General features: G+C 38.0%; 1 protein-coding gene across 2 annotated transcripts; it reads left to right on the top strand.

Annotated features, from left to right (window-relative positions):
• The first annotated feature begins 8,942 nt into the window (after positions 1-8,942).
• LOC121236382 (zinc finger protein ZAT4-like) lies at positions 8,943-11,341 on the top strand. 2 transcript variants are annotated; one of them, XM_041132795.1, is made up of 2 exons: positions 8,943-9,232; positions 9,365-11,341. In XM_041132795.1, exon 2 carries the CDS (start codon positions 9,598-9,600, stop codon positions 11,215-11,217), a length of 1,620 nt encoding a protein of 539 aa, XP_040988729.1. In that variant the 5' UTR covers positions 8,943-9,232; positions 9,365-9,597; the 3' UTR covers positions 11,218-11,341. The 2 variants fall into 2 exon arrangements, with proteins under 2 accessions (XP_040988729.1, XP_040988730.1); XM_041132796.1 differs by having other exon boundaries at positions 8,945-9,232; positions 9,783-11,341.
• The last annotated feature ends 1,546 nt before the right edge of the window (positions 11,342-12,887 follow it).

Raw genomic sequence — 12,887 nt, 5'->3', positions numbered from 1 at the left:
GGGTTCCTCTGCTATGGACAAAATTTCAATAGCCTATTTCTTTTTATTATTAATTAAAACAAGACAACAACTTCAAATACATAGAAAATATAAAAAACACATAGACTGAAGAAAAAACACTGTCCCTAGGGTTTCATCTCTAACTTGTCCTGCCGCCCCCTCCTTTTTCTTTTTTCTTTTTTTTTCTCCTTTTTTTTGCTATCCTTTGCTGCCCACAGCTCCCAGTAACACCCCACTTAATTAACTCTTAAGTACTCTAGATTAGACTTTTAATTATGGGTTAATCACTTTAATTAAGATTGATAGTGAGATTAGCATTAATGTTGATACTTAGTGTTAATGAGCTAAGGATTAGAGAGGCAAGCCTATTAGTAATTTTGGTGAGATTTGTTAGGACCCAAGTGCATTCATGGGTCTAGGCCAAGAAAACCTTGAACCAAGCCCTTAGGAAATCAAGGCTAGCTTTGGCCCAAGTATAAGATGCATAAGGCCTTTGGTGTAGATTGGAGCCTTGGCCCCTTTCAAGTCCATATGGCCCAAAGCTATGTTTGGACTCATTTCACCATTCAAAAGGCCCAATACACCATACTATTGGTTTTCTTAAGCCCAAATCACACTCAAAGTACCCAAATTAAGTTTTGAAAATTGGCTAAGGCCATTAACCATCATGTTTGAGGTTAGTGCACTTTAAGCCATGCTTTGAAACTTAATCATGCTTAATGTTTTCTTAAACATTTTTATTCAAATTTTTTTGAATTAATACTCCCTTAAACCATGATTAGACCATGTTAATATCCTAGCTAAACCATCCCACATGCTATTAATAAAAATGACATAACAAGCCCAAACCATGCTTCAATCGGTTTTGTGCATTGCCCTTTGTAATGTTTGGACTGTTTGCCCTTGGGCTCACCATTTTTGTGGTTTGTCCTCAAGGGTAATATAGTTCTTAAATACCTCATGAGACCCTCCCTAACTCAGTTTGAGCTTTGGACGAAATTCATTGTATCAACTAACTCAAAGAACCAAACCAGGTGCACCTTGGTCTAGTTTATGTAGAAATTTTTTGGATTGAATTTGAACCAGCCTCTTGCCATGGTTTGTGTGGCGCCCTCGACCCCTACGTGTTATTTTTGTGGAGTTCGTAACACAGGGATGATGACCACACAGATTACGCACCCCAACGACCAGTGCTCAGAGTGTGTACAATATGCAATACGTGTACAAAATAATATTCGCAGCGGAGAAATAAAAAGGGTCTTTCTTTATTAAGTACCAGAATTGTTCAAAAACAGTAAAATATTATTACAATATTTATACAGTCATCCGACAGATAATTTAAAGACAAGAAATAACATAAGGGAAACAAATCCCATAACGCTGATCAACATATTAGCAACTCAAACCTCCGGCGGAGCTAATCTCTTGGGTTCATACTCGGGCTCTGCATTAGACTCTACGACACTATAAGACGGAACCGTAGGGTAAAATACCACAATGAGATTATGACATCTAAGCAAGTAATTGATCAAAACAACATCCAAGAGATTTAAGACACATTATTATGATTACACGTCTCCATACGGACAAATATGCAGAAAAACAAACCATATTCTTTTTCCCAAAAATACATTTTTAATTACTCCTGCCAAAAATCCCATTTTTGTCCCAACCATCACTATAATATTAAGCATGCACCACGGTCTCCCCTATGGACCGTTCGCACACCCTGACTCTCATCGTCACACTACGGGTAACGTCCGTGCATGAGATTTCACAACGAGCGATGCCTAGTTTCACGCCTAGCGCGTACATGGCCAAACATCCTCTAACCTTGCCAGCCAAAAGGTCACGGAATCAGTACGAGAGCGTTACTGTCTCGTCCGTTCCCATCGTCGCCATGCGACAACTCAGGGGACGTCACATTAGTCTGTTACGCTCCCGAGTGATCAGAGGAGCTCCACCGAGATAATGCCCCATCTCGGCTTGGGGTCATAATACACCCGCTCCCACATAATCAGTCTCAATTCCAAACAGACAACGTGACTTTCACAGCACAATTTATTAAAGACGATAAATATACATTTCAACAGTATTAGATAACATATTAAATATCTCATTTACAAATTCACAATAATCACAAAAATATAGTTTACAACCAACTACACGCGTAATCCCGTCCTCCAATCCGGCCCAAGGCCCAATTCCAACAACTACATTTAAAATCCCAACACTTCAATGGCCCAAGGCCCAATTCCAACAACAACAGTTTATATTAAAAGACAATTACAACAATGCTATTTAAAACTATGGATTGCGTTGAAAAATTACATGCACATGAAGATGGGAAAAAAATTCTGGAAGATTGTACGAAATGGGCGTTGCTCAAGGTGGTGGCACACTAGCGGCTCACGACAAAAAGGCTTAACACTTTCGGGACAACAACCACAAAATTTGGGAAACAAGATTTCAGTTTGAGAGAGAAAGAGAGAGAGAGATGAACAAATTTTCGAATCCCCTGAGAAGCGAGGAATTCGAGCCTATTTATAGGCCAAGCAAGGCGGTAGCAGGTGGCTGCGTGCCACACGGGTAGAGAGAAGAAAACCGGCAGCACAAGCAGTGGAGAAGAGAAGTGATTTCGTGCCGACATGTGGCGCGGCGGCTGACAGCGCAACACAGAGTCCACCAAGGGTGGAAGGTGGTGGTGGCCGTGAGGGGCGGCAGCTCGACAGCAAGCATTTCGGAGTCCCATGCCGAACGACACCGAGTAGCTCAAGCAAGAAGGAGGTGGTGCTGGGCACGGTTTGCAAAACGTGGCAATGGTCCGATTGGAGGAAGAAAATGGCTTCGGCAGTTGCTAGGAGAAGAAGAAACCAGAAGGTAGAAGAAGAAGATGGAAGAAATGAGAAGAAGGTAGGAAAGGAGTGGTGCGGCGCATGAAGGAAGCGATGGAGCCCTAGATTTCTCTCCAAAATGGCAGCATCTCAACAAGGGGCTGGGTTAACAGACTTACATGGGCTGGGCCCTGATTTGCACACGGGGTGGGTCAAACTCAAACACATGGGTTGGGCTTCTCATCACACACGGCCTAAAAATAAATTACTACAACTAATTACACACAAGCCCAACAAAATAAAACATAACAATTTAAAAAGTCCAACCAAAAATACACCAAATTAAATATAAATAAAATAACACAAACACAAATAAAATAATACAAATACAATTAAATAAAAACTAAGGATTTAAAACACATGAAAATTAGGAATCTCACAATTTGCACCACCATCCCCATGCCACCTCCTTCTCCACCCAATCACCAAGAAGTCCCATGACCATCATGAAGAATTTTGACACATTTTTGCTGCCCAAAAACATCTAAAACCGAACCGATTTTCTATCACCACAAAATCACCTCAATCCACCGATTTTCAAGGGTGGTTTGAGAGATCTTCTGCCACCCAAATGATGCTCCACGGTCTAGAGTCATCTATAGAACCCTTGTAGCTACTGTGGAGAGAAAATGATGGTGGTTTAGGGCACTATTTCATTTTGCACAAGTGACCTAAGCTCATGCAAGTAAATCTGGAAATTTTCCAGATTTGAGCACCTCCCACTTCACCCAATCACCAAGCACCCAAGCCAACACCCCTCACCCCTTGGCCACCTATAAATACTTCCATCCCCTTCTCATTTCACCCACACCACAGCTCCAAGCATCTTCTTGAACCTTGAAAGCATTTCCCCCTCTTAGAGATTAGAAGAGTGCAAATCGAGTGACTTTTGGTTAGTTCTTAAGTGTTCTTGTATAAGGCAGTCTAGAGTGCTTGGAAGGCCACAAAATTTGTAATTTTTCTTCCTTTTGATCTTAGCTAGCATGTCAAGCTTTTTTTCCAAGTGTTGGTACGAAATTTGGTTGAGTTTTGAGAAGGTTATGATGCTTAATGCAAAACCGGGTCAATTAAAGGAAGGTTTGAATGATTGAATGTTTTTAATTAGAAATTTAGCTATAGCATGTCCTAAGCATAATTTGATATGATTTATCATTATCCTAAAATGATTATGGAAGGTTAAATTTGTGGTTAGAAGCATGTCATAATAAGTTTTAAATCTATCTTGTTTTGATTATCAAGCATGAATCGGTTTTAAGCATATTGGTGATTAAAGATTTCTTAGCTTTGATTAAGTGTTGGGATAAACTTGATTACTCAAGGATTAGACTTCATAATGTTCCTAAAGATGTTAGTGATCATTAGTGATTAAAGAAAATATCATATGCATGCATTCATAGGGATCACTAGTTGAAAATATACATAGGCATCAATTAGGATGCATGGCATGGGTTGAGACTAATTGAACAAGTTTCACTTTAAATTTTTAAGATCCAAGGGCATTATTGGCTTTATAATGCCAAAAATATGAAGTCCATGAAATTTGGTTAAATTTGAAATTTGTTTCCAATCAATGAAAATTTAGAGCCTAAATAACAACTTTTGAAATATTAGGGACATTTTTGTAAATACCCAACTTTTGAAACCTTTGATTTTGAACCTATCCATAAGAGTACTAACCCTAACTTAGTATACACATGATTTACGCAGCTACGACGCTAATTTCAAAATTTTCCGGAAGTTTGTAAGTTGGCCTCTAACTTACACCTTGATAAATTATTTATGAATTATTGATAAATGTTCATTACATTTCAATTATCATTTTGAGTATAAAATATCATGTCATATGATACATTGAGTGCATACTTACAGGACATGTGATATTTTTACCATTTTTAGTATATTGCATACAAATGTCATTTTTCATGAAACTTGCTACATATGCACGACATGAAACATATTTTCCAAAACATTGTATGAAAATTATTTTATCACGACCCCAAAGGTTCGAATGAGGAATTATCCTGGTGGAACTCCTCTATCCACTCTGGAGTGTTTAATAATGAAGTGGTAAACTCCGGGTTGACGAAAAATAGTTAATAGGTTTCGAATGAGTTCTTTTTAAAGAATGTTGAAGCGAAGTCAACATGTTATGACACCCAAATTTGGTGGGTGTACATATTATGATGTTATGTTATTTACCAATGCATTGAGAATGAGTCTATAGACAACGTAGTTTCAACGTAAGTTATACTAGGGTCACCGGCATGTACTCACAGTGTATATGGGGAACTGTGACATTACCACACGTTATGTTATTAATTAAGATAATAATATAAGTTTGTGATGATGAATGTTTATAATGAAATTTTTATGAAGAAGTTATGTCTTTTAAAAAATGATGACGAAATTACTTATTGAGTAAAAACTCGTGTCTCCATATTTTTAAAAGATGTTGAGGAATCTGGATGGGAGACATGCATACTGATTTTCTGCATCTCATGCATTGCATATTTATCATTTTTCATGATTGATTTATCTTTGTGTCAGTTAGTTGTTTAACTTACTGAGATTTCGAGTAAATCTCACTCTTTCATGAGACTACTATCATTCCACTCGAAATGATAGAAGTTGTGTCAGAGATCGACCAGGACGAGATTGATGGAACACTGGATTCGAATGATTGAGGAGGAGCTGGATCTAGAGAGGAAGCTGGACTTAATTTTGATGTTCATAGCCCAAGTCCTTTATGCCTTAGATCGCATGAAGAGAATGATATGACTTTGTATATAAGTCTATGCTACTTTAGTATTTTGAACATGATGATTATCTAATGAAATTTGGATGTTTTAGTTATTCTGGCATATTTTTCACCTTAACCTTTTATTTCCGCTACGATTATTGCATACTACTAGATGCATACTAGGATGCATTACATATTAACTGTCATGAACGGGGGTATGTAACATTGTGTTGCATGTCCTGACACTCTAAGTCTCCATTCCATCTCAACTGGGGATTGGGGGCATCAAACCCCCTCCGCCCCCTCCGCCCCCTTCGCTGCCTACGAGCACTGACAAATCTCCTCTCGACTTGCCAACGCCACTGCACTAGCACCTCCCAATCGCATGAGCACCTCGTGCCAACCGCACTGTCACCATCCCTAGCGCCCACCAACTTTTCATGCCGATCTGCTCTTGCGACAGCCACTTGCATAGGCGGCCTACTAGATCTGCTCATGCCCATCCCTCCACCTTCGCACTAGCACCGACCACCAGCCGCACGAGCAACGACTATTTCTTCCTCCAACATCCCTCTCGCCCAACACCAACTTCGTCCATACTGAAGCGCACTAGGCGGCACCACCGGCACGTGCACCAGCCACCCATCGCGAGCACCTATCCCACGAGCACCACTAAGCGGCACACCGTGCTTCCTAGTCCTTGTGGCTCAACACCGAAAATTTAGAGTGTGGATTTGTGGGTTGTGGGTTGGGTCAGGGGTTTTGTGTAGCAGGGATTTTGTGTATTTCCTCATAAATCTAGAAGGAGAACAAAGATGAAAATTTTTTGAGATTGGCATCACCGGAGAGTGTACCAACTTTATTAGACATGGAAAAAAAACACATAAAAAAACAAAAGAAAAACACAAATTGAAAAATAAGGGCAGGAAGGAAGTGAGAGGGGAGGAGCCAAAGCTCTCACCCCCCCTCAAGCTAGTTTTGGAACGAGGAAGTTTTTTGAGAGAAGTTGGAGATTCTCTCTCTAGAAGTTTTTATCAAGTAGCCCTTCACGTTAATTGTTTTTTTGGTGTTGCTTTTAATTCCTTGTTGCCGGTGTATAAACTGCAACTATGAATTACTTCCTTATTACCCAATGGTATGTTACAAATAGGTTACAAAAATAACTAGCTAGCTTAAACGACTATTAATGAATAGTTTGAGTTCCTAGTGGAGCTAATTTACACTATAGTGCAGTCGATTGAGATAAATGAGCAGTGGTGGATCTGCTAGTCAAAAGATGACATTTACTGCCTGTTATAAACAAATTAATGTTGGGAATTTGTCGTAGATGATGAGGAATAGGAAGGAGTCAGAAGTTGAGCAAGCATATAAATAAGCGCAACATAGAGCATCTTTTCTTCCAAGTCCTGATGTTTTAGAAGGAATGATCCATCTTTCCTTGCAAGCAGTGTACTTGTCAATTTGAGCATCACTTTTGAAGGGACAGCACTCTTCACTCTGAAGTGAAGTTTCCACTGCCACGGGCCACGGCAGTTGTACCCATTAGTTTAGCACAAGACACCCCTAGGAGGAAAAGGAGACCAACACAAAAGGCACAAAGAAACCCAAAAAAGGAAAAGGAGCCCTATTGCCTAATAAGAAAGAATTTTCTTCCTACTTCTTTGGAATTTGCTACCATTTTTCCCTAATTGAAGATAAATTTGATATTGATAAGATCAGGAGTTATATTGTTTTTCATCCCCAGTCGTATCATCAAAATCAAGAAGGAAAAGTAGCATTAATACTAATAGAATAAGAAAAATAATATTTGTAATGATAAGTGTGTAAACGTCGCGCATTTTTTTTAAATGAATAAATATAAAACTCATGTGAATAAAATTAATTTTTTAATAATAAATCTTATTTTTTTTTTTAAAAAAGTATGTAACATTTACATAATATATATAACTGTATCTAACAATACATCAATACTTTAGCCTTGAACAGATCGATTTGTTATTTGAAAAGATAGATATCATTAATTCCAAAAGTTCAACAACTGCTTCAACCAACCTAGAATCTGAACAAAAGAAAAAGTGAATATTAATGCCTATGGGGTTTATTCATCAATAATTAACCAGAGCATAATTGGCTCACAAGATATAGTGCGCACCACACAACCAAAGGCATATACGCACATGTGGCAGTAGAAAATCAGAAAGAATATCAACAATCCTTTGCATTTTTCTCTCTAATCACTTTGTATGGAAGGATACTCTTCTCTCTCCTGATCCACAGATACATTAATCACAAAAAGAAAAAGAAAAAGAATAAAAAAGGGAAGGTAACAATCCAATCACGCATGGACAACTTACAGCTAAACATTGTACTAAAATGCCGGCAGAAAGGGCACAATTAGAAATTGCTAATAAGACATTCACGTTGCGGTTAGTGCGATGGGAGCCGGCTTCAATCATGAACACAGGCCAGCCGGCAACTGTTACTTGCACATCGGCCATGCTGGTTGCATGTCCATGCGTGTCTGTATACAAAAACATCAAGGTGATAAATAATAAGTATGGTTTTAGGTTGTGTAAGTTTTGTACGGTTTTTAAATTTTTTTTTTTTTAAACAGACAGCGCGAGACTTATAAACCTGAAAAATACTATATTTAACAGTGAGTTAAACATGGACTACGTAGATTGCCCTGATCCTTTAGTTAAAAATATTTAAGAAAAACACCCACAAGCCTAGATGGACAGCTTATGCTAATTAACATGAATTCTTGCCCTTATCTGTTGTTTCTTTTTGTATTCTATTGTAAATTATTTAGATTAGTTCTTAACAAGTTATTTTCATCTGCTACAAATAATCAATTAAAAAAAAAAAAAGTGAGAATAAAGAATCATCAAAATTGCAGCAAGAACCAAACAAAAGTGCATTCAATATGATTTATATGGCCGGACCGTGCAAATGCTTTCTCTCAATTTCTTCACTTACCGAAAAGCACTCAGAATTACGGAAACACCCTTAGAACGTGACTAGATGATTGTATGTGTAGGTAACTGAAGGAACAGGTTTGAGGATAACTTGTGGGGACCCAACATGGAAAATCAATTATTACTTTGGAAAAATCAATTATTTCGTTTGAAAAATCAATTTATATGTAAAGGAGAAAGCCCAAACTGCCGAAGAGTGGAACCTTTCAAGTGAGAGCTGCGTGTGTGTGTGTGTGAGAGAGAGAGAGAGAGAGAGAGAGAGAGAGAGAGAGAGAGAGTATTCCTTCACAGCAAGACAAAGGAAAGAATAGTTAAGGAGGGGAGCAGTTGAGTTAGTTTTTAGTGGGTTCCTCCCCCTTAGGGATGCTCACCTGGACGTATCTGAAGCCGTTAGATTTGTGGTGGTCTAGGATCCTCGGTTGGGTACACGTGCTGCTATCTTTACTTCTCTCTCTCTTTTATCTTTGCTTCCATGCATGGATTTCTCCTCCAAATATAGTCAATTCCAGAGACACAGAGAAAGTAGCGAGACAAAAGAGAAACAAGCGCTCGCTCGCTCATTCCAGTCTTTTTTTAATTTCTCTTTATTGGCTTGTTCATCTCCTTTTTTAGCAACAAAGGTAACAGACCCCTCACCTTCTTCAAGTTTGAATTTATTTTATTTTTTTTCTTCAAGAATGAGGTACCACTGAGAGAATCTAGCTAGTACTCATTTACTTGGCCTCTCCTATCCTCCTTTTCTTCTGCATCAGATCTTGGTTTCTGCCCGCAATTCTGTTGAAGTCTTAGATGGGTTCTTCGCTGATCAGTCCCGCAAGCAATTAGAAACCATGATCTAACACAATTTTCTAGCCAGATTTGAGATTCCAACCTAAGTTTCTGAGTTGGGCCCAGCTGTTCTCTTTTCCTTCCTCGTCCTCTGTTTATAATTTTGGCCTTTCAGTATTGTAATTCTAAATCATATATAATCTAAGCTTCCTTTGTCATGCACTCTGTTCTGTCTATTCCTTCAATGGAAGAAAGTCGAGCATTAGTACATGTATGCAAGTTCTGCAGCAAGAGGTTCCCTTGTGGTAGATCTTTGGGAGGTCACATGAGGTCTCATTTGACCATTAATTCAGTTGAAACAGAAGAAAAAATCAGCAGAATGAAGTTCTCATCTTTCAACAGCGGGAGAAACCAGACTAAGGACTCTGACGTGTTTTTGGAACCTGGAACTCAAACTGGTTATGGCCTCAGAGAGAACCCAAAAAAGACTAGGAGACTCGCAGATTCAGGTGAAGAGACATCACCCCATGACAAGCTATTGGAGGATCAAGCATCATTGACCAATGCTAACCAGAAGGTGGTCATTTACAGTGAATCTGACAATAATCGAAGAAGGAGATTGGATAGAAAGACGAGGTACATGGCCTCTTCAACCTCTTCTTTTTTCTCTTTTGCTAATCCTTCCTCTTCTGCTTCTGAGATTGAGGAAGAACAAGAGGAGGTTGCTATGTGCTTAATGATGCTTTCTAGGGATGTGGGTCATTGGGGTTGTTTGAATTCTGCTGCTGAATCTTCTGATAATAATTCTGTCTACTTAGAAGCCCAAGGAGCTTTTCAAACTCAACGAATTTCTAAGACTAAGGCCATGATTTCTGTCTGTAATGGTAGTGAAACTGTGAAAGTGAAGAAAATTAGTGATAATAAGTTGGAGCCTGGTAGTTTGGATTCTGAGGATCTTAAAGGGACACAGTCAGAATTTTGTGCTTATGGCATCTCAAAAAGTCGGTCTAGTAGAAATAGAGGTGAAACTTCTAATGATGGATTTTTCAATGATGATATGAGAAAGAGTTCTCGGGTCGATGATCAACTCGGATTTGAGGATTTTGAAGTTGAATTGGGTAAGAATTTCTCCAAAAAGGCTGCATCAAGTAAAGCTCAATTGGCTTCCATCAAGTATAACTCAAGCAAGAGAAAGCTCCACAATTCCTATGATCCTGAATTGAGGTCGAAGTCCTTGAAAAGTTTGACTATTAATTCTTTAGAGTCTGAAATCTGCAAGAATTCCCATAAGAGGAGCAAAGTTTTTGAGTGCACTACTTGCAACAAAATCTTTCACTCATACCAAGCTCTTGGAGGGCATAGAGCTAGTCATAAAAAGATCAAAGGCTGCTTTGCTTCAAGAATTGAGAGCTGTGAAAATAGCATCGAAACTGAACTCTCTCCTGACTCTACAACCGATAGTAAGCTCGTCAAATCATGCAACAATGAGAGTCCCATTGACCAAGAAAAAAAGGCTATTGGCTTTGATGAAAAGAGTGAGACAGCTAAATGGTCCTCCAAAAATAAGGGGCATGAGTGCCCAATTTGCCGCAAGGTTTTTCCATCTGGCCAAGCCTTGGGAGGCCACAAAAGATCCCACTTGGGTGGTGGTTCTGTGGCTAGACACAATCCTGCCATTCTCATACAGAAACCAGTTCCCGAAATTCGGGATTTTCTTGATCTTAATCTTCCTGCTCCAGTTGAAGAAGAGAGCAACCGCCGTGTCGTCGGATTCCAGCCATGGTGGATGGGAAGCAACCAAGAGCATGAGGCCTTGGTGGGTTTGATCTCTAACTAAATTTCTCCCTCCAGGCGATGGTTCCCAGTAAAGATATTACCATGTATACACACAAGTTTCTGGATACCGTTTCATTAATTCTTTACAAGATTCAAGTATTTCATCAGATAAGATCTCGCTAAAACCTCTTTTCTAGATTCCTATTTTTTTTTCTTTTCAATTTTTTTCTGTCACAGAATAAGCCACACTTGCTGCATATTAAAAGCTCATCAAATTTGTTTCAGCCTGAAACTCCACTACTGTAACTTGGCTTTTATATTACATCTGGTAATTATTTTTTCTTGGCATCAAAGAGGGAATGAGTGAGATGTCAAAAACTGGTATGGAATGTGATGAGGTCATGATTTTCATAGACCAAAAATAAGATAATTTTTGTAATTTACCTAAAGATGGCATGTGATTTAACTTGGTTGTTTAGTCACCCACCATAAAACATGAGAACCTATCCCACTCTCCCCCATTTCATTCTCCAACTTCTCAGTCTACACAAGATTACAAGTCTTGGTATTAAATCCCTCTGTACTATGCTCGGAGCAAAACACCATCAATAATATTTGTTTTCTTTTATAGCAAAAGTGAGAATGGACAATAGGTCTGTTAAGAAATAAAATAAATAATAAAATTTATCACTTCCTATCAATTTAAGCTTTTGAAATAAGTGGTGATTTCACATTTTATTAGAGCAGAGATCTTGAGTTCGAACCTGATTCTCCACTTTACCACATTTAATTAAAACATGTTGAGACACCCATTGAGGGAGAGTCTGGCTCACACGTGAGAATGAATATTAAGATATGAAATAAATAATAAAATCTATATCTTTCCATCAGCTCAAGATTTAGTGTAACAACCCGATCTTAAGTTTAGGCCATAATATAAGTTTTATGTATTTTTTTCACATAACTATTAATAGTTATGTGAAAAAAATACATAAAACTTATATTATGGCCTAAACTTAGGATTTGGTTGTTACAAACTCCCCTTCTTATAAAAATTATATCCTCGGAATTTGCTAATACCTCAAGCAACCTACATACTTGTCCATCCCATTCTTTTCATGTTTCTATTTTAGATTTTCGATCATTTAGTTGAGCCTAACATTTTGAAATTTTAAACCTCATTTATTCATTCCTAAATCTCGCATATTCCCCTAATCCTTTTACACGTGCACTTACTATCAATGATCACATGCTTTAGAAATACAATACAAGCCTAAAGTGTATACCTCGACAACAAAATTGATCAAAAACCTACTAATAATAAAATGATAAGAATCTTATTAAAAAATGAATAATGTAAAACCTGATGATAATAATAATAATAATAATAATAATAATAATAATATATTTATAGTTATGTGAAAAAAAAATACATAAAACTTATATTATGGCCTAAACTTATGATCATCGGGTTGTTACATTTAGCTTTTAGGACAAGTAGTGATTACACAGGTCCACAACATACATTAAGTTAGGAAGGCCAACGCAAGAGGTTTCACTCGAAAATATAATATTTCACAACAGATTGTACTTTATTTGAGGAAACTTAATTTAACCACAAATAACAGTTATCTTTTCGGTGGATCAATCACTGGAGCATGTTGGCTTCAGTGGTCATGTCTGAAAGATAAGAATTTCAAATCGTCGGGTTAAATGATAATTTTGATAGTT

The sequence above is a fragment of the Juglans microcarpa x Juglans regia genome, chromosome 6S, assembly GCF_004785595.1.
Source record: "Juglans microcarpa x Juglans regia isolate MS1-56 chromosome 6S, Jm3101_v1.0, whole genome shotgun sequence".
NCBI classification, from domain to species: Eukaryota; Viridiplantae; Streptophyta; class Magnoliopsida; order Fagales; family Juglandaceae; genus Juglans; species Juglans microcarpa x Juglans regia.
Note: the sequence above shows the minus strand (reverse complement) of the source record. Positions and strands in the feature narration are given on the sequence as shown.

Excerpts from the sequence above, each read along its gene's own strand:
- LOC121236382 (XM_041132795.1), top strand. The coding sequence starts at position 9,598 with ATGCACTCTGTTCTGTCTATTCCTTCAATGGAAGAAAGTCGAGCATTA.